General features: G+C 36.2%; 2 protein-coding genes across 9 annotated transcripts; both read right to left on the minus strand.

The window, feature by feature from the left end:
- Window positions 1-11,916: 11,916 nt before the first annotated feature.
- LOC111907347 (uncharacterized) lies at window positions 11,917-15,119 on the minus strand. Of its 8 annotated transcripts, none has more exons than XR_002855545.2 (4): window positions 14,107-15,119; window positions 13,880-13,973; window positions 12,848-12,983; window positions 11,917-12,128 (listed from the first exon to the last, which is right to left on the minus strand). XR_002855545.2 is itself a non-coding variant. In XM_052769189.1 (4 exons), the coding sequence occupies exons 1-3, from the start codon at window positions 14,371-14,373 to the stop codon at window positions 12,879-12,881; spliced, it is 441 nt and encodes a 146-aa protein (XP_052625149.1). In that variant the 5' UTR covers window positions 14,374-15,119; the 3' UTR covers window positions 11,917-12,128; window positions 12,848-12,878. The 8 variants fall into 8 exon arrangements, 1 of the variants encoding a protein (XP_052625149.1); XR_002855541.2 differs by having other exon boundaries at window positions 13,880-13,977; XM_052769189.1 differs by having other exon boundaries at window positions 13,880-13,977; window positions 14,136-15,119.
- Window positions 15,120-17,615: 2,496 nt separating this feature from the next.
- LOC111907345 (aluminum-activated malate transporter 14) lies at window positions 17,616-21,542 on the minus strand. The gene is made up of 6 exons (XM_023903113.3): window positions 21,135-21,542; window positions 20,898-21,038; window positions 20,521-20,796; window positions 20,319-20,443; window positions 20,048-20,191; window positions 17,616-18,513 (listed from the first exon to the last, which is right to left on the minus strand). Exons 1-6 carry the CDS (start codon window positions 21,382-21,384, stop codon window positions 17,917-17,919), a joined length of 1,533 nt encoding a protein of 510 aa, XP_023758881.1. The 5' UTR covers window positions 21,385-21,542; the 3' UTR covers window positions 17,616-17,916.
- Window positions 21,543-25,041: the final 3,499 nt, after the last annotated feature.

The following is a 25,041-nucleotide window of genomic DNA, read 5'->3' on the forward strand; positions in this document are numbered from 1 at the left end:
ACTTTCAAGATTAGTATTAACATGATTATGCTAATTGTCTTGAAACTTGATGATATGAATTGTCTTGAACTATGAGTTTGAATATGATCATGTATGTATGTTTGTTTGATTACTATGATTAGTTAAATCCATGATTATATGTTTTAATGGAGTTCATACTTTGTCCTTAAGTTATGGATTACCAAAAGTCTTTTTTATTTAAAACATTTAAAGAACTCATATGTTACATAAAATGAAGAGTCTTCATTTTATTGGTTATTAACTCATAAGTTATGAATTTGAAGAGTCTTGAGTAGTTTCAAAACTTGCCCTCAAGTCTTTGAATTTGTAAAGTCTCACACTTTAATACTTTAATTCCAAATAGATCCTTGGAATTTTGAAAGTTTAAAATTCAACCCTTATACTTCTATAATATTAAAAGTTTAATTAATATATATATATATATATATATATATATATATATATATATATATATATATATATATATGTGTGTGTGTGTGTGTGTGTGTATAAGAATAAGTCAGTCTTACCGTTAGTAGGTCTCATTCACGAAGCCGGTCTATAAGGGGGTATAAGGTTACTGCTTATAAAATGGTCGTTTAATTGGTGTCCACTCTCACCCACTGCTTCATTGACTGGTGGAGGGTCGTTAGCCGAACGGGTAGGATAGGACCTTAATCCTCATTAAAAGCATAATGAAATAATAAATTAACTAAGCCTTTATTAATTCCCAATCTTAGTTACTTTAGGAAAATGAGAAATAGGTGCTAACCCATGAAATTACACTTTGTACCTTACCAAGTCGTTAGTGGAGCGTGTGTGGTTAACCGACACTCTAACAAGGACTAGTAAGAGTGGAAAAGGGTGACTTAAGTTTTATCATAAATCGGTGGAGCGCGTGTGGTTAACTGACACATCGATTAGGTGTTAAAATTAAGGGTACCAAGTCAATTTTCATGGTTATTCACACCTTTTTTGTGATCCTCGGCATCCCAGTCACAAACTTGAGAGGGCACAATCGAGATTCAAACATGCCGTTGAAAGTTCAATGTATCTCAAAGATCTAGGAGTTTCAAATCCAATTAAAACTTAATAATTCATTTTGTTTTTCATGGCGGAAATTGGTAAATCATCATTACCTACATTCAAATATTTTATAGTTTGGATTATGGCATCCCTCTTCCAAGTTATGAAATACTTTGTAGGGTCCTAGACTTAATATTTCATTTGGGTGACTTATTAAGGATTCTTCATCTAATTAAAGTTGTCCTTCTTTCTTTTCAGATGTCAAACAACACTGCTACTGGCCTAAACCCTACAGGCTCTTTTTCCCTAATGAACTTGTATGGGAAAGTCACTTTTGATGGATCTAACTTCAATGAATGGATTAGAAACATTAGGATGATTATCCGCTATGAGGACAATCAATATGTCCTTGATAAGGATCTTAAGGTCATCAATGAGGCCACTGCTACTCCTAAGGAGGTTGCGGAGTATACCACACATGAGAGGGATGCAACTAAAGTGTCATGCATCATGTTGGCTACCATGACTCCTGAACTCCAGAAATCCTATGAAGATTTCTACCCCTATGAGATGCACATGGATCTAATAGATATGTACCATCAAAGCGCGCGTCAAGAGAGGTATGAAATCATCCCCTCTATGATAATAGCCAAAATGAAGGAAGGTGAACCCATCACCAGTCACTTGCAGAAGATGCAAAGGTTCGTGGACCGGTTGCTGAAGCTCAATGTGGACTTCCCTGAGGACATGGCGATTAATATCCTTCTCCATTCCTTACCTCCAAGTTATGATCTGTTTCATATGCCTTATCATATGAACAAGGAGGAAGTCACACTTAGCAAACTTCAAGGGCTTTTAAGGACCGCTGAAAGTGGCCTTCAAGGTAAGTCGGTTGTTACTTCTACTCCTACTCCTGCAGCAGCCCCTGTTCTGGCAATTGGGCAGGGAAAGGGGAAGAAGAGGAAGACCACCAAGTAAGCTCTTCAAGGTCACCAAAAAATGGATAAGCACCTCAAGCAGGTCTAGATTAGGGTTTTTAGGAGACTAGAGAGTGAAGGAGGCTAAGGATGGGCAACCCTAGCCCTCTTATTCCATTAAATACGCAAACATTAGGATTTTGGATCATCATGTTGTTCTCACGCCGTGAGGCTTCATACCTCACATCGCGAGACTCGAAAACATGGGTCAAAAAGTCAATGGTCACTCATGACATGACCACCATAGCTCACGTCATGACCCTCTTCCAAAAGGTTAGAAATTCAAGAAATTAAATACCTCCATGATTCGAATGTTACAATTCTGCCCCACTAGAGTCATACTTTATCCTTGAAGTTTGTTGCCACAAATAACTTGGGATAATGCTCCCTCATCTCCTCATCGGGCTCCCACGTACACTCTGAAACCTTTCGGTGCAACCACTTCACCTTCACTAAACCACCACCTTTTTCCTCAAGGCCTTAGTCTTCCAGTCAAGGATTGTCACCGGTCTCTCTATATAATTCAGGTGATCATCCACCTGAATTTCCCCTAATGGAACCACTATGGAATCATTAACCAAACACTTCCATAGTTGAGAGACATGAAAAGTGCTATGAATCTGACTGAGATCCTTAGGAAGATCCAAACGACATGCAACCCTGCCCACCCAGGCTAAAACCCTAAAAGGACCAATATACCTGGGGACCAGATTTACCCATTTCCTGAATCGGATGACACATTTCCAAGGTGACACCTTCAAGAGTACCATGCCTCCATCCTAAAAGTCCAAGTCTGACGAGCGCATGTCTGTGTAACTATTCTGTCGATTCTGAGTTGTATGAAGTCCATCGTGGACCTGCTGAATCAATTATGTCTTCTTGAGTACCACCTCAGTAATCCCCATGACCATCTGACCGACCTCACGCCAACATATCGGGGTCCTACACTTCCTCCCGTATAGCATCTCAAAAGGAAGTCGATCCATGCTGGCGTAATCTCTTCCCATTTCCAAATGGAGACTTCCAACGGCTCCATATTTCTGTGGGGTCGTTAATGCTCGGCCTTGACTTTCTTGTAAGTCAAGCACCTCTCCGCATATCAGGCCACGTATCGCTTCATACATGGCCACCAATAATCAGGCCGAAGATCTATATACATCTTTGTCACTCCGGGATGAATACAAAATCTAGACTTGTGCGCCTCCTCCATCAAAACCTGACATGCACAACCCCAATATGGAACCTTCACCCTCCGATTAAGGGTCATTAATCCCAGACTATCATAATCAAAGGAAGCCACTTGAATCACTATGCGCTCACTCTTCTGTTTCTCTTCCTTCATAGCCTCAACCTAAGCCACTTGAATATGCTCTAAGAGTGGGGTAATCACCATCATCCTCAAACACACATCCCTGTTTGGAGTAACAACCGCCTTGCGGCTGAGAGCATCGACCACCACATTGGCCTTCCCTGGGTGATAAAGGATCTCACAATCATAATTTTGTAACAACGTAAATTTTCGACCAAATTTTTAAATTTCAAAACACATTGATTCCAATAAATAACCCATAAATGCCACAATGTCAATTCATCAAAACTCATGTTCAAAAGAAAACCGTATGTAAAACTCCAGGATCCTCTAAATCATAAAACAATCTCTGGTGGGTGTACAATCAAGCCGACACCTTCCCGTGATCTTGAGAAGTACCTGAAACACATAACACATAACACGGTAAGCATAAAACTTGGTGAGTTCCCCAAAATACCATACACAACTCGTTAGCCACTCGAGGCCATAACTCAATAAGACCCTCTGGTCAATGTGTCTCAGTAGGACCCTCCGGTCCCAGATCGATAAGCTCAACATAATAATACTCGACATAAATCACAAAGAAATAAGGCAGAATATCACAATGCACATAATATATCTCAATTACACAACTACCACTTATTGTAAAGTATAGTGAGAAGACACACCTCGTAAGTAAGCTAAGTGAATGAATACTTCTCGCACATGAGTCACCAAATCTAGCTTTTGCCTAACCACATAAGATAATTATATCTAATTAACTCTTTAAATCACACATTTACTAAGCTCTCTCTCTCTCTCTCTCTCTCTCTCTTGAAGTGGGAAAAATACCATTTTACTCCACCATGTTTTCCCAAAGACATGGTTGACCAAACCCTAAGTCAACAGAAGTTGAACTCGAGTCAACAGTCCATGTTGACCCTACTCATCGAGTGCACCTATGGGACTCGACGAGTTTGCTCGCCGTCATCAGAATCACTCAAAAGCCCGGCTCAACTCGCTGAGTTGACCCATCAACTCGTCGAGTTGCTACACGATCAAAACCCTTGGGACAACCCTGTCCGACTCGTCAAGTCGGCTCCTTGACTCGGCAAGTCCATTCAAACTCTTATCTCATTCAGTCGATTTCAAAGCAGAGAACCTTCCCAAACTCTAGATCTACACTCCTAAGTCTCATCTACCACGTAAAGTTACAAGCTTTATGTTACATGGCATTTAGAGCTTAAAATGCCAAAAAATAACTCAAAAAGGGATTTTCACAAGATCACTATTTTGGTTGGATAAAGCAGGGACTTTTGGACTCTAAGGACCTTACATGGTCCAGATCTGAAGTCCAAACCTCTCAATGAACATAAAACACTCAAGGTCCTCATCTTTGGATGGAGAAACCCTAGATTCCCAAAATCATGAGATATATTCAAACTAATGAGAAAGGTGCAAGCTTTATACCTTTCCCATAAGCTCTGAAGTGAAACAACCTCGGATCTAGCAGCACCTTCTTGTCCCTTGGCTTGGAATTCTTCCCATCTCTTCACAAGATGCACCAAACACTCAAAATTAGCTAAACTCTCTCTCTCTCTCTCTCTCTCTCTAAGCTCAATGGCCGATTAGGGTTTTGCTCTCAGGGAAGTGTAACCGCAAATGAGGCTATAAGTGCCTTTAAATAGGCCCCAAACCCGAGGATTTAGGGTTTCTCATCTTAGCGCCTACTCGGCGAGTCGGCTCTAGGACTCGTTGAGTAGGTCATTAATCCCACGTGGCACATCGCGACTCTACTCGACGAGTTGGAGCACCGACTTGTCGAGTCGGATCTCGGACTCCGGATGTTACATAATCCTTCACCACGTCCAACCATCTACGTTGTCTCATGTTCAGATTCAGCTGATCCATCAGATACCTCAGGCTCTTGTGATCTATGTAAATGGTACAACGAACCCCACAGAGGTAATGTCTCCAAACCTTGAGGGTGAACACTACATCCCCCAACTCTGAATAATGCGTAGGATAATTCTCCTCATGAGGCTTTAGCGCCTCGATGCATAAGTGATCACATGACCCAGCTGCATCAACACTGCACCCAAAACCATGATTGATGCATCATAGTACACCACAAAAGCCTCAACACCCTCAGGAAGGGTCAGAATCAGCGCCTCACACAATCTATGCCTTAAAGTCTCAAAAGATGCCTGCTGCTTAGGCTCCAAACGAAACGTGACAGTCTTTTTTGTCATGCTAGTGAAAGGAACCACTATCTTGGAGAAATCTTGAATGAATGTCTGATAGTAACCCGCCAATCCAAGGAAACTTTGAATCTAGGATGGAGACCTTGGAACCTCCCACCTCATCACTGCCTCAACCTTGGTCGAGTCAACCAGAATACCGTTCTAGTTGACAAGGTACCCCAAAAACTGCACCTTGAGCAACCGGAATTCACACTTGGAGAACTTTGCATAAAACTTATCCATCCTCAAAGTCTCCAATACCTCTCTCATATACTCCTCATGTTGATCCCAGGTATTGGAATAGACTAGGATGTCATCAATTAACACAATCACAGACCGATCCAACATACAATTCATGAGATCCATGAATGCGGCTGGAATATTGGAGAGCTCGAAGGGCATCATCATGAACTCATAATGAACATAATGGGTTCGGAAATCCGTCTTCTAGGTATCCTCCTCTCTAACCCTCTGATGATCTCCCAAATGCAGATCAATCTTGGAGAACCAAGATGCACCCTGAAGATGGTCGAATAAATCCTCAATCCTTGGGAGCGGATAACGAATCTTCACCGTTAGCTTGTTCAGCTACCGGTAGTCGTTACACATCTAAAGTGGCATGTCCTTCTTGTGAAACTCCACTTGTTTCTCTGGAGGCACTTTAGTCAAATCCTTCAGAAATACATTCGAGTACTCCCGAACAATCGATACCTCATCCACAATTGCCTTACCCTTCTCTCGGGTATCCATCACATAAGCAACAAATCCAGAACAACCTTGCCGAAGGTAGAGCGTTGCACTAGCTGTTGAACATAGAGTTGGCACACGCTGAACATCCTCTCCCTAAATCACTAACTCTTCCCCCACTTGGGGTCCGAATACACACTAGCTGATGCTCACAACCAATCATTGCCCCCATTAAGGCTTAACCAATCCATCCCCACAATAACCTTGATTTCACGTAGGGGAATGGGAACCAAGTGAATCGGATACTACTCACTAAACAACTCCAACATACATCCTTGATGAACTCTTGATACTCGCATAGGATGGTCATCAACAATATCAACCTCTAATGGGTACTCTAGCTCCCCCAAAGAATCTACAAATCTCTTACTGAGCGCAAGAGATACAAAGGATCGGGTAGCCCCCGAATCAAACAAAACCAGAGCTTAAATATCGTTCACAAGGAACGTCCCTATAAGCAAATCCCATATATATGCAGGAAAAATCAAAATAAATAAAGATATAAGGAGAAGATACATACCCGTCACCACATCAGGAGCAACACGTGCCTCCTCGATTGTCAGTTGAATTGCTCTATTCGTTACAACAGGCATCTCCGCCTTGCCATGATGGCCATCTGTAATCTGCAAGGTCGTTGGAGCGGGTGCTACAACTGGTCCTGATGTTGCTAGACTTGGACAATTGGCCTTTTTATGGCCCCTCTGGTTGCAATGAAAGTAAATCAAAATTGATCCTTGGGTGGTGGCTGTGCAACCCCGACTAAAGTGACTAGTCTTGTTGCACTTGTAGCAGCCTGATCCACCGCCCATGCAAGCTCCATCATGCATCTTGCCACACTTTCCACAATGGCCCTAACCTACCTGGCCCCTCAATCTTGAATAAAAAACCTTAGGCCTCTTGCTCAGATTCTTAGAACCCTGAATCTGACCCGACTTCCTCTTCTTCTCCATCTCCAAGTCAATCTCCTTCTCTCTGGCTCTCGCCACCATATCCTCCAATGTCCTACAATTGGATATACTCACAAACTTCTTGATGTTGCTCCTCAGCATATCGTGATACCTCACCTTCTTCATCTCCTCGAACGTTACATATTGCGGAACTAACAACGCCCTCTCACGAAACATAGTAGTGATCTCCGCCACTGTCTTAGTAGTCTGGCGAAGGTCCTGAAACTCCCTCGCCAACTGTTGGACCTCAATCACAGGTTCAAACTTAGCCTAAAACCTCATCACGAAATCCTCCCAAGTCATCGACTCAACCGCCTCGCCTCCCAGGGCATATCCAACCTCCTCCCACCAATATCGAGCTCTTTCTTCCAAAAGACAGGAAGCAAGTCTAACCTTTGCCCCCTCGGGGCAATAGCTGGTATCGAAGGCGTTCATGACATCTGCAAACCAACGCCTGCTCACAATCGATTCCTTCTTCCTGAAGAACTCTAGAGCCCCGCACGCCCGAAACTCTCGAAAGTCAAAGAGTGGGCTCCCATCATCGGCACAATCGCATAACGAAAATCACCCAAGTGCTCATCCAGAATCTCCAAGATACCCTCCTTGACCATACCAAATATCGTAGGATTCTGCTCAAGAATATTGCAGGTAATCTCTGCCAAAATGAACTCCCACATCTGATCATTCATGAACCCGACCCCAGAGCCCGAACCCGAACCATCACCGATACCAAAACCACTACCATAACCTCCTCGAGTGACAACCATACTTAAAATAAAACATATAAACCATCAAAATATACTCGAAGCATCCCACATTCTACAAGCTTCCTGGTATCATCGTGACTCTCCTTGACTCGAGTATGAATCCTCTACTTCCAGTAGTACGGGCCCAAACTACCTTCCATATGTATCCATACTTTCCTCAAGAATCTCCACGAATCCCCCAAGTTACTTCCCTATCAATCCAAACAACCCTTATCAGCACAAGGCTCTCGGCACCGAATCACCTCCTAGGTTTTCCTAGGGCTACCACCACACCACTATCTGCTATCAGCTATAAAAGGAACTCCCCTAACACCCTCTAAATAGCTTACGAACACAATTACATACCATTGACACCAGATAACTATTTTTAATGAAAGATCTCACACTACAATGGTTGAACTCAAACAAGAGTTGTGCAATTGGGTTAAACCTAACCGTCTAAAATTATCTAATCTTGGTAATATGTAACTTAGCCTATTCGCTTAATAGTTACTTGATGTTAATGGAAACTCCTAAAATCACAAAGCAAGTAGTATTCGAGCATTGAGTAATCAGAATCAAAGCATACCCTGAACATGCCATCCTATCACCGACTGATCAATATTAGCATGCAAGTCTACAAACTCATACAGTAAGCATATAAAAAGGAATCTCTCAGAGCATTCTATCATGAAATCCTAAGTAGATCCTTAGCCCTAATCTAGCATGTGATACACAGATTCACAATTCAAAGCATATCACAAAACATGTATGGATATTTGAGGAAAACTTACTTGAGCTCGGTCGATTTCATGCACCACACCTTTCTTTTTATAAAAAAACCATTTATATTACTTTTTATAAAAAAAATCTACCAAACCCTCAGTTTGAGTTCAGGCACACCCGAGATTATATCTGAATCCCTCACACCAAGGCTCTGATACTAGCTTGTAACATCCCAAAATTCAGAATCAAATTTTTTTCGTTTTATATTGAATGAACCATCAACCAAACATGTTTTTCAAAACCATATAACATTCAAAGTAAATCAAATAACATTCAAAAAGTACATCATAGTCAATAAGCATGAAAAATCTTAGTGTGTGTGTGATGCGATCATCTCGAGCTCCCCCCTTTCGAACCGGAAGTACCTGACACATAGGTTGAAAATCATAAGCACAAAGCTTAGTGAGTTCCCTAAAATACCACATACCATACGTATATGCCAGCTCAAGGCTATTTTCGGGGGTGAAATAGACCCGATACAGGTCTATTTCACCCTCGGGTCTATTTCACCCCCACATATATTTAGTAAATAGGCACACAGGCATACAACACATACAATAAGTGTCACAAAAACTACAAGCACATACATTCCCTAGTTTCCTACAGTATAGTGAGCAAACTCACATCGCAAAGCAGCTCAAAAGTTGACACGTCCTTGAAATCCCACAACAGGTGTTATACATCACCTATATAATCACATGAGGAAAAACTTTATTCTACCTTTTAGGAGATTAGTAGCTGGGCCAATATCCACAAGTCAAAGGCCAACCCTCAAGGTTAATGGTCAAAGTCAACAGTTGACCCTCATGACATGACTAACTCACGGTCACGTCGTGAGTATGAACTTGACCCGGTCCCAACTCAGCTGGTCAACCCAACCAATCAACTCGCCCAATCTTGATTACAATCATCACCACATCGTGGCTACTCTCGAGTCACGTTGTGACCTAAACCAAACAAAACAGTAGGATGGCATGCGTTCTCACGATGTGGCCGTCTCATCCTCACGTCGTGCGCCTTGGCCGTCTTTGAGCATTAAGCTCTTATTCCTTTAAGCCACTACTTGGGAGTTTCTAGAGGGTCTTACCCAAATTATAATAAAAATCATGACTTTTTATTCATGCATGTCCAATGCATGACTTAAACACCCACTAGGTCAAAAGAGGGAAAATAAGATCAAGACCCATGCTTGGAGTCTAAAACCAACCCCAAAACTCAGATCCAAAGCTTATAATACAGAAGTTGTCTCAATGATCCATAAAGTTGCCAACTTTATGGATCACATGCATACTATCCAACTCAACCATGCAAAAAGGAGCTTACAACCTAGATCTAGCATGCAAGAGGTAAAAAGTTTAGAGCTTTATGACTTACAAATGTCCAAAAGCTAGGCAAGAAGGTAACGTAGAAGCTGGATTGCCAAGAGAATGCTCCACAAAAGTCTTCTTCCAAATTGCAAACAGAATGCTCCACAAAAGTCTTCTTCCACTTCAAAGAGCCAAATACCACCAAATAAGTTCTTCAGGGTCACCAAAAAGGGTTGAGGGCCTCAAGCGGGTCGAGTTAGGGTTTTCAGGAGACCAGAGAGTGAGGGAGGGTGAGGATGGGCAACCTTAGCCCTCTTATTCCATTAAATACTCGAACATTAGGGTTTTGGATCATCAGGCCACTTTCACATCAAGAGGCTTCATACCTCACGTCGTGAGACTCGAAATCACTGGTTAACAAGTCAATGGTCACTCACCACATGACCACCATATCTCACGTCGTGCCACGTGTCGCACCCGATTCGCCTACATCATCCCTTCTAGAAGATGTCAAATGTCACCATTTCATGGTGACATGTGTCACTCGCTCCTTGGGCCACGTCACCTTGTCTTGGAAGAGGGGTTGTCCGACCATGCCACGTGGCATGCTCCGGTGCTTCATCAGTCCAGGCGGTTTCTCGCAGATCTTCGGACGACCATCACTTTTGCATAGGAGCTCAAATTTCGACGTTGTTTATATTCCCAAAATCCTCATGACGAGCTTTATAGCTTTCTTTAAGGTCTCAACAGCTAATTCTTGCTCTAACAAAAATTCATATTTAGACCGGTTTAGATTATTAAAGTTTGTGCGAAATTCATAACTTCTTCATACGAAATCCATTCTCGACTGTCTTTATATCGAAGGTTTCATATTTACGAGATCATTGACTCTCGTTTATATTGTTTCGACTAACAATCAGCCGATTAGAATTTTAATTTTTATGTCCGCACTGCTAAGCTGAAACTTTGAAAAATCATAACTTCATCTCACGAAGTCAGATTTAGACGTTCTGTATATGCATGCTCCCGGTTTTACGACTACTACGACTTTTTTTAGGTTACTTAGGCTAAAAATTAGTTTATCAAAATTTCATTTTTTACGATACGTATAATCGTGTCGGTTTAATCACAAAACTTCGAAGAAGCATAATTTATTTATATGATGTTGAATTTCAGATTTCTTTATATGTACGGAATCTTTATTAATCTTCCATCGAAAATTCATTTTATATTTTATTTGTCTAGCCCAAATCTACAAGTGTTACATTATAAATTCATGTTACTAATTTAGTTTAGAATTGTCTATGTGGATCATAACTATGGAAATTAAATCCACTTTATGATGTTATCTCCTTAAATTAAAGTTAATGAAATTTTAATTGGTAGAATATATTTAAACCAATTAGAGCGTCTTTTAACTAATAAATCGTTGAGTGATTGTTGCATTTAGAATATTAACTAGGGAAGAATTCCGCGTTGCGGGTGTTGTAGTTGCGGGAGTTGGAATGTATTTCATAGTCTTTTATTAAAAAACAAGAAATAACAACAAACTTAAGAATGGTTTACATATACTCGTCGAATTTTTCCTATGTTGCTATAAGATTGGTATGTTCACAAAGTACAGCGATGTTGAAAGTATAAGATTCATTACATTAGTATGTTCACTAAATACACTGACGTATACATACATTTGTCCGCTCATGGAGTTCCAACATGTAAAAAACCAACAGGTTTACATAAAACTATTATAACTTATAATATAGTTGCACCCGTAAATGATCCCCTGAACAATTTGGATTCAAGTTTGTGTATTGATAAACATACCAATATATACTTTCAAATAAAGAAAAAGGTAAAATGTTCAATAATGATTTAAATGAATATGTAACATTATAAAGGAACATCTTGAATCGATCTTGTGGCATGGATTCATTATTAAATGAAATTAAACAAATAAATTATATAAATGGATGTTACTTATGACCATTAAAACACGTCCTATGATATGTAGTGAGGAAGAACACACCATCCATATAATTACCATTTGCAGATGACCTCGTCCTAGATTTAAGAAGAAAGTTTAAGAGTATGATGATTAATTTCAAAATCTTAAAAAGAAACTGTTTTACAAAGTAGGATGCTATAAATGACACTTTTCAGAAAGTTGAATGCTATACAAATGTCTTTTTTTTTTTTTAAATCACTCCATGTTTGAAATCCTAAAAAAGAAACCATTTTACAAAATAGAATGTCAAATATGACATTTTTTATAAAGTAGAATGTTATAAAAAAAAATATTTTTTTTCTAGTGTATGTTTGAAATTCTAGAAAATGCCATTTTTAAAAACTAATATGATGTAAATCACATTAAAAAAAAGCTACAATTCACCTTCACCTAAAAAAATTGATAATTCTTTTGAGATATAAAAAGTTAGAGTATTTAACTATTTATCATTTAAATACTGATAATGGCTATTACGTTAACAAACTAAATTGTCACTATAATTACATAAAAACTCTTACATTTTGGGTAATTTTGCGGTTTATGTACTTCCAATCGTATATTTTTCCAAACTAACAATTTTGACCAAAGTCAAAATGGTTAATTTGGAAAAAATAAGTCTGAAAATTTATGGTTTGATTGTAAAAAAAGTATTAATGTTTAAAAACTGCAAAACTACCCTTACTTTACCAATGCCAAATATGGAGTGAATGTTTAACCAACATGAAAATAAATTTTTTTATCAAGGGCAAAATGGTCAAGTAAAAATATTTGGTACCTGGGGTTAGCATTTTTTCTGATTCCTTCCATTACGATCCAAACTGCTTCTGAAACTCTTTTTTATCTTCTCTTAGTTTGTACACAACCTTAGTAACCATTTCCACCACCACCACCACCACCCGCCACTTTTTTATCTTTCACAAAAGGAGGGCATGAGTAAGATTCCTTTTTTTGTTCATAGAAGACAGAATTAAGAACTGAATTTTCTCTTTTCTTTTTTGGGTCATCAAACAAAAGACTACAAAAAGGCTTAGGCCTTGAAGCAATATATGCAAGTTTGGTGGGATTATTTTATGTGAGGAAATTTTCAAGATTTAAGAGGGAAATTTGATGTCATTTTTTATATTTGTATTCATATTTTAATATTTTTTTTTTTAAAAAGTTTGGGTATGGATGTGGTTAGATCTATACTTCATGTCAATGGTCTGGATTGCTTTCTCCTCAAATGGAACTTTAATGGCCCAGATGAAAATCTTACCTCCATTATCAACACTAATGCATATTGGAGCTTCTCTGTTTACATAAACTATAGCCATTACCTTATGTTCATGACCCTTGAATGTATGTACATGATTAAGACCCTGTGTTATGTATTTCATTAATCCATCATTTCAATTCATTTCCATGTATGTAAATGTAATCATGATGAATTGATGATGCATACCTGGAGAGACCACATACTTCACTGTTTTATCATTTGTTCTTCATCATGTGAATGTTATTAATATTGAGTGAGATTACAATCTGTTTTCTCTAATTTTTTTATTGATTTGTTGGGTTTGTGTGCTTAACATTGGGTCAGTTCATAGCACAATCCATCCAACAACATCTACAAAATTTAAAAAGATTATCTACTACTTATCATATTGAAATAATGGATTGATTGATGCCAGCATAGAGAATCTTGCGATTATTAAAATCATCTAGACTCAAAAATCGAAATGTAACTTTAATATTGGTGAAAAGGTTTGTGAAGTCTTTAGCTTCAATGGTATCTAGCCATTCGATTGAGATGCATAAAGTCGCATACCAAATATCCCTTCCTTGTTTTTTTTATCGATCCGCATTTGTCTCTGCTAATAGTCACAAACTCTCTTGGTATGATTGATCCAAACACAGTAGCTCTGCCTACCAAATAACACAAAACAAACATTCATCAATGTCGTGGTTTATTTATAGTAACTACTTCAATAATCAAGATATAGAAGCACACAAAGGATTATAAAAAAGGAAATTTCAGAATATAGAGAGAGTAACCTTGGTGGGTTGTTGTCCAAATGAAGTACCTGCAAATGAAGCAACCGAATCACAGACTTTATCCCACTCGAGAACCCTAAGAGCCTTTTCAACAACAGGAAATTGGGGGGATTTGGAGTTAAGGTGGGTTTGAGACGATGATTTTTTTAGGAATGCTGTGGCTTTGTATCGTATAGTTATGGACCAGTTGATGGTGGTGATTATTGCAATACTGGTGGAAGTGAATGATGAAGAGATTGGAAGCATGGAGATTATAGAGGAAATCATTCTTCAAAAGCTTGGAATTTTTTTACATTGTGGGTCGTCGAAACCATCCAATTCGGTTCCCTTCTCCACTCCACCTCCGTAACAGGTTCTTCGTTCATCGTTATTTCCGGTATACATGACCACGGCCGCCACATCTTGAATCTTTATAATCGACTTGACAACGGTCACGAATCGTAGACGACTCAATCAGAGGAGCAAAAAGAGAAACAGGGAAAAAACATCAACATGTGTCTGAAAACTGAATCCAATCGATCCAAACCACATAAATTTTATGTGATATTGAAATAGAAAGAGAATTGAAGGAATACCGGCTGATGAACTTGACGATGACAGTGAATTAGATGGACCTTTCTTTGTTCGAGTGTTGAAGAAGCAGTGGCATAGTAGAAGCTGAAGAGAGACCGTTTATATGTGTGTGTGCCGACCCTTGCTTTTTCCATCCCTCAAAAAATCGATGTACGTTGAGCATCTGCGTTCTCTGTGGTTCGTTTAAGCAGATGGGGAAACCACATTAACATTTGTGGGTCGATTTGGAAGAACATGTATGAAAGAATGAAGCAAAAGATATCAATCAGATGGTGAAAAAGCAGAGGAAGCGGTGAATGGAGACGTGGCAGAAAACGAATGAAAGTAGCGGTGGGAACGATACGTGTTCACAATGAATAGTGTCACTGACTGTTTAAAGCAGACCACGTAGAAACCATTTCTTCAAAAAGGATAAAATAAAAAAATTAAAGAAAGAAAAAAAGAAATTGATGTTGGTCCAATCACAGAGAAGTCATGTTCATCTGATATATATATATATATATATATATATATATATATATATATATATATATATATATATATATATATATATATATATATATATATATATATATATATATATATATATATATATATATATAATTGGTGTTGAAACTAAGATCTGAACTCTTGTTATTCAACTTAGAAGTTGAATTAGAGGTATTGAAATCAAACTATTGAATTACATTTGTTTAAATTGTTGATTTGATTTTATGGGTGTTTATGACAGCTTTTGAAAATTGCTTATTAGGGCATCTCCAATCCACCCCCAAACTCCATTTTTCCCTCATTTCTTCCCCCATTCTTCTCCAACCCTATCCCATTTCCACCTTCATTTTTGGAGATATGAATAGTATTCTCCCAATGGAGGTGAAGTTTGGTTGTCAATTTTAGTCTCTCTCATTTTTATTTTATACATTTTTAGTTTATTTTATCTACTAAAAATAATTTAAATACAATATTTAATATTTATAATATAATGTTATATACTAATTTATATTAATTAATCATAAATATAGAGTTTAATTAGTAGAGGGGTATATTTGACAATATATATAAGTTATAAAAATGGAATATTCCAAAAATATATTTTTTGGGGTAAAAAATGGGATAGAAAATGGAGTAGGATTGGAGATGAAACATTGTTTACACCATTTTTTACTCCATTTATGGGGAAAAAAATGAAGATGGGTTGGAGATGGTCTTAGCTTTTTAGCTTTTCAAAAAACTAATAAGTTAAAAAAAGTGTTTGTGTATTTAAAAAATACTTTTTAAAACAACTTTTTGGATAAGAAAAAATAAAGTTTTCAAAAAAACTTAAAAATCCTAGCATTTTAGCTTTTTAGCTATTTTACTCCTAAAAACAATTTTTTTTTTATCCAAACAATTTTTAAAATCGTTTTTTTTAAAAATCATAAGCTAATAAACACTTTTCTTAAAAATCACTTCTATAATAAAAAAATAAAATAAAAAATAAAAAAAAAAAAAAGCTAATTCAAACACAATTGGACATTTAATGGTATTATGGTAATGATTTGAAATATTTGTGTCCCTATTACATGAACTTCATAAATCCTTGAGTATTGTAAAGGGGGTTTGTATTTTGTATGGAACATACAATTTTCATGCATCTTAAAACGTCTAACATCGGTAATGCTTACTAGTCTTTGAAAGCCTAACATACCTATTTTGACATGTGTTTGAATTAGGGGGTGTTCGGTAAAATTAGTTGGTAGCGGGTAGCGGATACTTTGTAGCTTGTAGCATTTTGTTAAACGCTACATGAAGTAGCATTTGAATTTTGAGCGTTTTGTTTAAACTAAACGCTAGAAGCTTGTAGTGCCAAACGAGACTTTGGACGTGTTTGGCAAAAATAGTTGTTAGCTGGAAGCGGGCAGCGGTTAGCTGGTAGCGGTAAGTTGTAGCTTGTATTTGTTATATGAATGTTTGGCAAAAGTAGCTGGAAGCTTTTAAAATATATAAAATTACATAAAAGGAAAATTGATTAAAAATAAATAAATATATAAATATATTTTTAAGGGTAATTATGGAAATTGATTTCAAAAGCTCATGAACGTTTTGTTAAACCCTACATGAAGTAGCTTTTAGAATCGGAGCGTTTTGTTAAAACTAAAAGTTAAATGCTCGTATTGTCAAACGAAGCTTTTTTTTAAACTATAGCGTTTTATTAAAAGTTAAAAGCTAGAAGCTCCCAAAAGCTATGTGCCAAACACGCCATTTATGTTCAAAACGGAGCGTTTTGTTAAATGCTAGAAGCTAGAAGCTCTCAAATGTTCCGTACCGAACACGCCCTAGGAGTGCTTATAAAAATTCCAAATACGGAAGCTTTAGATGTTTAGAAGACTATTTGGTTATATTATAAATTAAGTACTTATCTTATGCTTTTGATGAGATTGCTACAATCTCGCATGTAATAAACTATTTAGAAGTTGACTTTTGGGACCTCAATCTCTATATTAAAATTTTATAAATATTGAGAACTTTATTTTTTTAATGGTTATTTCAAATAACTCATGCAAACATGGATCTATCACTACTATGGTATATTCTACTAGTTATCACCCTTTAAACATTCAAAGGATTGTTAATCCTACTCCTATATATTACGTACCAAAGACAGTAAAAACAATGAAAGAGAAAGTGGGATAGTGATGGAGTAAATAAATTTAATTGTAAGGCTTTCACCCTTGAAAGCTAATGTGGCTTGCAAACCACACTTGCAATTAAAGATGAAAGAACGTTGTCCATGGCCTAAGTTTATACAACCCAAGTTCATTGTATATATTAATGTTAGACAAAATTTACTTTTGTAGAATATTGATACCGGGGATCATATAACATATAGATGCAATAATATAAAATTTCTTACTTGATTAGATTATATAATTTAATTAATTCATATTCGCACAACAATAAAAACATGGAAGCCACCCAATTTTATTAATTCGAACTCGTCTTTACAATGAAACCACCAAAAGCGATCAAAACAACATTTTCTTAATTTACAGTCTTGGTGGTATCGAACAATCAAGATTATTATTTTAAGATATATGTGGAATCTTTGATTTTTTTTCTCTAAAAGAGCATTTATATAAGCAGTGGAATCCAACATATATATATAGACATTTTTTTATAAGATTATGTCCTACCGATATGAGATATACGTTAACACTCGTATTCATACCAACAATTTAAATGACCATTATGCCTTTCAACTCACTCTGTAGAGGCAAAATTAGGAAGATTAATCTCCCTTTTTGTTCTCGTGTCAATATCTAAAATCACATTGTCACCATGTTTAAACTCTTTAAAACAAGCCACCCTCCCCAATTCTTCAACTTCTTCAATCACAAGATCAAGTCTAGCGACTAACTCGACCAACAAGGCCACAAAAGCAGCAATTGGTAGCGTTTCAGAAAAGTCCAAGCTTGTGATCGCAAACTTACTTAATGTTGGCCTCAAAACCCTCCTCTCACCCTCAGAAAACCCCTTGGGTTTCCTATCTATAGAGATAGGTGCGTATGTGTTTATGCTTGATAAATGGTTTTCAAACTTTTGTCTCTCTGTTGACGCAAGTGTGGATAGCATTTCGGGTGGGTGGTAAGGGGTATTTGTACCGACAAAGAGTCTTGGTTGGGACTTTAAAGCTGTGTCGAGGTCTTGCAGTGCTTGGCGAAGCGACTCGGTAAGGAGTTCTGGAGAGCAGTGTTGTCGATTTCTTAAGCTACAGGCAAGCTCCATTAGGGATTTTGTTACTTCTGATGCAAGGCAAATGCATGGATCCTTGAATAGGAGTCTAACTGATCTTGGTGTCTGAAAAATTAAACGAAAATACATTATCATCATTAAACGAAAATACATTATCATCATCATCGTCAAAGCAATTGATGAATAAAGTAATAACATTTAAATATATGAAATTCTTGATTTTTCTTCAAAAGAGTCATAAAGACAAATGAGAGACCCCATTACCCCAACATATATAAACTCCAACGATAACATCATAGATGACTTGATAAATATTATTAGTTCCTTATAATAAAGGGTTTATAATCCATTTGTCGGTCGTCAAAAATTGCACCATGAAGAAAAGTAATAGCAATTAGCAACTACAATAACATGATAACATGATTCCCTTTTGATATAGATCATTGGTGTCGCAATATTTAAATACCAAAAATCACCGTTACCATTCATAGAGTGTTTTGATAGACCTAGTAAACATGATGTGTCGTATCTTGTCAAGGACCAGACCAGGAAGGGGGCATGATGGATGAGGGGCAGTTTTGTATGTTTGCCCGTAATGGAATCGGCAACGCCGATTTGTCTGTACACCGTGCAAAAAGTTTCGAATTTTTTATTTCTACTATCGTGTCATTACTTATATTTCCAATGTCACCCCTACTATGAAATCATATGTCTGCCCCGTGGTTGGATTATCGTGCAGGGACATAAGAGCTTAGGCCCCAATTTTATATCAGTTGGGTATTTAATAATAATTAGTTCATAAAGCAAAATAAGCTTCAATGCACTTGGCAGTAGTATCTTCAGTTAATTAAGATATACCCAAGTTCAATCCCTTGTAGTTGCATTTTTACCTCGCTGAGTAACAGCTGTTTTTGTTTAAGCTTTGACATAGAAAAATAGTTATAGCTTTTAGTATTCTATATCAATTCACTTGGTTAGAAGTCCTTTTATTTTTATTTTTATTTTTATTTGTACAACCCAAGTTCGAGCCTTACAATTGCCTTTTTTTCCCTATCTTTACTTTGCCTTTCTTTTATAATGTATATCATGTTCTATAAAAAGTCAAAGAAATAATAACACATGGTATAGCATTGATTTGTACATTTCTCTACTTTTTATTTAATATTCATTTGAAATCATTTATATATAAATCTAATTTTCACAATAATACGAATTTGTAATAGAATACTTACTAATTTGTAATAGAATACTTAGACTTTTGTTTAGGATTTGTAGTTCGTCTACTGGCAAGAGTCTTCAAAAAAAAAAAAAAACTAACTTAGATTTATTTATCATATAAATTTTGGTAATTTAAAAGGTTTTTTTTTTCTTTTTTCCCGGGACCCAAATGCATAGGACCGGCCTGATCGTACCGGATTAAAAACACTTAACTCTAACCTTATGCGTTATCCAACCTCATGGATATTAATTATACTGGTATATTTTAGCAGAATTAATTTATTTAGCAAGCTGTAAAAAAAAGATTGATACATTATTGATAAATGAATAAATTATTCATTATTTAACGTTATACAAAATAAGAAATTATTCATTCGGCTTTTACACATAGCATTTTACTGGAAAGTAAAAACGTACTCACTCGTATTTCGGTTTGTAAACTTCCGCGAAGAGCAACAACTCCGTACCCAAAATGACGAAGAACGCCTCCTATTTTCACGTACTGCTGCCACGGAAATTTATGGCACTGCCACGTGTATCGAGGCTCCCAACTTGCATGGAGCGCCTGTCGTATATCAACATTAATAATTAATAAGTTCATATATTCAGTTACCTCATTAACTAAAAATTTTGCATGAATTTTAAAATTACCTAAGAATGTATATATTTTTTTTAAAAAAAAAAAAACTTACGAGCGTGTCATCTGTCGATTTGGATTCCAAAACCGCCTTATAATTCTCATAAATCTGATCCTCCGATATCATCTCATCTCTTTCTACATTCCGTTCTTCTTCACTGAAGTATTTAGTGACGCAAGCTACATTTTGTTTATAGATATTTTTTAAGCAAATGAAAGCAAATATTTTGAAATTTATTGCGTATATATATGTATACCTTCGATCGATTTCGCTAGTCCTTCGATTTTGGAAACTGTGTGATTATGGAGATCTTCTCCGGACCAATTCGGGAAGATGAAAAGACTCATCAGAATGCAAATCCCAGAACCGACCCCGATCATATACGTCCGCCCTTCGGCTAGTTTCAGTAAAGATTCATCCACACGATAACTCGATACAGTGATCAAGTTAAACGTCAACAGGAATACTATAACACCGTAATCATAATTCTGTTTTATTTTGGGGAAAAATCTCAAAAATGTAGTCAATGTGCCTGTGAAAAATGAAACGAAATAGTTTCACAACTCCATATTGTGGCATTAATTAAATGAAGCTACAAATACTAAACGATTCTTCTTTAATTATTTGTATTACCAATCAAGAAAATCGAAGCTCCAATGAAAATAGCACGAAAAACCTTTCCATTTCCTCGTGCTATAACCTCGAATAAGAAAGCTAACGATGCTGCTAACATCGTCCCAAACCCTCGATTTAATCCTTTGCATAAAGTCGCTCCTATCAAATTAAATGTAGTACAATTTAAGTATATATTATATGATTATATATATAATTAAGTACATGTTTGTGTACGTATATATATAACATACATACCAGCAGTGAATTCGAGAACAACGATGACAGTTATGACTGCCCAAATCGCGTTTTGGTCGACCCCTTTGAACAATGGCTCCATTAGGTATAATAAAGACACTAAGGTTAAAGAAAACCCGACTTTGAGAGCGTGGATTGCCCTTCTCGGATCATCTCGACCCACTTTCCATATGTTGCAATATAAGGAACCCAGAAATCGTTTCATCTTCTGGATCAAAGTAGGTTTCTCGTTTAAAGAGTCCATAGTCATGTCCTACTTCGCATTCAAGATTTCTCGCGATAAAAAAACTTACGTCTACTCAGGAGATATATTTTAAGCTGCATATGATACCCTGAAACTTTTGTTGTATTTATAGGTGTTTTGTGTGTAAAGATGATTTGCGTGAGTTTACATGTTCTTCCCTTCAAAGTGATATAGAAAATTTAGGAGGTGTTTGGAATTGCTTATCAAAACACATTATAGCCTTTTTAAAAAGTTAATAAATAAATAAATAAAGGTTTGAAAAATTCAAAAACATTTTTTAGAATAGCTTTTCCATTAAATTTAAAAAACAATTTTTAAAAAGAATGTAAGGTTATATTTGACGTACTAGCTGAAAAGTTAAATGTTAAAAATAAAAAGTTAGCTGATAAAAAATAATGTTTGGTAAAACTAGCTGAAAAATATGAAATGACATAAAATGACATTTAAAAGAATGCATTTTTTTAATTAATTAAGAGGTATATTTGGAAGATTTTAAAAAAGTTCCTAAAAAGCTAGTCTAAATAGCTTTTTAAAAGCTAGCTTATAAACTACTTTTTGGCTTGCCAAATATAACAATTTAAAAAAAAATAAAAAAAAAAATAAGCTAGCTTGTTATCTAGCTGTGACACACCAAACATAGCCTAAAACCTTTTTGAAACTGCTTTTAGTTTTTTAACAGAAATAACTTTAAAAAACATTTTTTAAACCAAATACTTTTAACTTAGTGATTTGGTTTTTTATCATAAAAACTAATCAAAACACTTTTATCTATAAATATTTTTTGAGTTTAGAAAACACTCTCAAACACCATCTTATACAAAACTATTTGTGTGCGTTTATATGTTCTTCCCTTGAAAGTGATAGAATTTAGGCAAAATTGTACAAATGATCTCTATGGTTAGTTAAAAACCGTCTCATTTGTCCAAAAAGATTTGGATTAGCAATTAAGGTCCAAACCTTTTATTTTGTTGTGGTTTTACTCCAATTTTTTTTTAATATTTAAAATGACATATTTATCCTTTATAATTTTATTTTCCATTTTCTTTTTATTACAATAATTAAAAAAGGCAAAATATAAATATTTACATAACCCACCCTCATTTTCCACCAGATTCTACTATTCATCATATATTCATATTTTCATTATTTGCTTTGCTTTTTGAAGTACTTCGTCTCTCATCATTTTCACACATGGATTTGTACAAACGGTTTATCTCACAAAATCGATTCATTATCTCCTTGAAAATTTCTAGATTGCAATCCTTTATTGATACCGATTTTTAGGGTTTTTGTTCATCATCGTGTTGTTCATTTTATATACTTTGATCCAAAAATATTCTTTGATGATGATGATTTGTGTTTGTCAGTTGTATGGGATATATGGTCTAATCGATAGTTAATTTCAACTGAATCTGAATTCTCGTTTGGTGATGCAAAAAAATTTGATCAAAATATGTATCAAAGGTTTTCGATGAACTGGGTTTTGACGAAGCTTAGATTTAGAGTGATAAGTTATAGATTTGTTTGTGGGCATTTTGTGGCACTCTGATATTTTGTGATGATGATTTGTGTTTGACACTTGTGTTTTTCCGATGACTTGGTTTATGAACAATATTTTGGGAAATTTTAAAATGAAAATTTTGGTTTGAAATATGAGGTGTTACACTCCGACTTTAGATTAAAGGAAAAGATAATCAAGGCGATTATAGAATTATCGCGATCTCCATTAAAATTAAGCAGCATGTTGTTAGAAGTGCTACATGCTAGAATGTGATTATATCACATTAGAATATGAAGGAAGGTATCATCCATGCTAGAGTCTGATTCATAGAGATATGAGTATAGCCATTGCATCATGTAATGGAAGATCATTAGAGCATGACCATTCAGTTTGTTAAGGTAGTCGACGTAAAGACCTTATCATAGGTTAAGTCTATTCTAGAAGGAGCAACAGTCTCCAATGAAGATCGAATTTAGAATGAAGAGCATGTGCAAGATTGAGTACCACTAATAGTCAAGAAGTCCAAGAGTTATTTGAAGAGACATAAGGCTTACGACCATTACCTAGGATGGAAAGATAATGTGGGGAGTCATTATACAAGCCCTGCTTTGTTGATGATTTCGAGACGTAATCACCCTAAGGGGGAGATCATTGTAACGCCCGAAGAATTAAGGTTAAACAAATAAGCTATATAAACAATATTTTTATAGAAGATTATTTAGGATAAAAAAATCTTAACCAAAGTTATAGTATATGTGATAAGGATTTCATAAATATAAACAACTTTGAAATTGGACTTCGTATGAAAAAGTTATGCTTCTTCGAAGTTTTGTGATTAAACCGACATAGCTCTACATATCGTAAAAAGTGAATTTTTAATAGATTGCTTATTATCCTAAGCAATCTAAATGAAAGTCGTTGAAGCCATAAAACCAAGGTTTTGGAAACCGGACCGGAGAGCAGACCAGTCGTCTTACCAGTTCGATGGTTCAGGGGGTCCAACCGGTCTCGAAAACCGGAAAAACCGGATGATGTCATTATTATATATAATTATATAAAAAATACAAAAAATGAACAAAAAAAATTTAAATTTTCGGTTTTATCGGTTCAACCGGACCGGCTTTTACCGGTTTGGACTGGTTTTTTGGGGTTTTCACATGTTCACATAAATACCAGTTTTTTGGCATTTAAGAACCGGATCCGGGACCAGTTCTCGGTTGAACCGGTTGAACCGGCCAGTCCGGTCTGGTTTTCGAAACATGGCATAAAATCGAGAACGTACATATAGACAATGTCTAAATCTAACTTCGTAAAAGGAAGTTATGATTTTTCAAAGTTCCAGCACAACTGTGTTAACACAGAAATTGAATTTTAGATCGGTTGATTGCTAGCCGAAACAATATACATGGGAGTCAAAGATATCGTTAATAGGAGTCTATCGATATAAAGAAAGTCGATAACAAAGGTCACATGCAAAAGATATGAATTTTTAACGGGCTTTAACAGTCTAAGCATATTAAAAATATAAGTTTAAAAATAAAGTGAGAATTAGCCGACAGACTCTAAATGAAAGTTATAGATATCGACGATAGCTACGCATGTATATAAATAAAGTCAAACATGGAGTTCGTAGGAAGAAGTTACGAATTTTTGAAGTTTTCTTAGTGCATTACGCGCAATAGATGTGTGATGCGCATCTTCTAGAACCCACCACTCAGCACCAGCCAAAAGCTGCTACATGTCACGCTCTGAGAGGAAAGAGTGTCGACCAAGCTTGGGCATGTCGAACACTTGGTTGGGCACGATACATACTTGTCCTATAAATAGCAATTGTTGCCCATTCGATTTCCCACACTCTCATATACTTCACGGTCGAATCTCTCTACATTTGGCTGAAAAAGTTTCTTAGTTTTTAGTATTTTAGTGAAGCCTTGAGGTCCCTGAGAGCCCGAGATCTCGTAGCTTGCATGGCGGAGTTTTGCCAGTTCAATTCCTAGACTTTTGTCTAGGAAATCTCTATAAGTTAAATTATATTCAACTTTATCTTAGTGTAATTTATATTTATAAGTCATAGTCATTATTATGAACATATAAATAAGATTTATCAGTGATTCAAAGTCATTATACTGATTGATCCACTTACGGGGATGATGTCTAGGATA

The sequence above is a fragment of the Lactuca sativa genome, chromosome 3 (genome assembly GCF_002870075.4).
Source record: "Lactuca sativa cultivar Salinas chromosome 3, Lsat_Salinas_v11, whole genome shotgun sequence".
Lineage (NCBI taxonomy): Eukaryota > Viridiplantae > Streptophyta > Magnoliopsida > Asterales > Asteraceae > Lactuca > Lactuca sativa.

Excerpts from the sequence above, each read along its gene's own strand:
- LOC111907345 (XM_023903113.3), bottom strand. The coding sequence starts at position 21,384 with ATGACTATGGACTCTTTAAACGAGAAACCTACTTTGATCCAGAAGATG. Across the intron at positions 21,039-21,134 it reads TGTTCTCGAATTCACTGCTG|GAGCGACTTTATGCAAAGGA; the intron begins GTATGTATGTTA and ends TTAATTTGATAG. Across the intron at positions 20,192-20,318 it reads AATCGACAGATGACACGCTC|GCGCTCCATGCAAGTTGGGA; the intron begins GTAAGTTTTTTT and ends GATATACGACAG.
- LOC111907347 (XM_052769189.1), bottom strand. The coding sequence starts at position 14,373 with ATGATTTCCTCTATAATCTCCATGCTTCCAATCTCTTCATCATTCACT. Across the intron at positions 13,978-14,135 it reads TTCGGTTGCTTCATTTGCAG|GCAGAGCTACTGTGTTTGGA; the intron begins GTACTTCATTTG and ends GTTATTTGGTAG. Across the intron at positions 12,984-13,879 it reads AAACAAGGAAGGGATATTTG|ATAAAAAAGTGGCGGGTGGT; the intron begins GTATGCGACTTT and ends CTTTTGTGAAAG.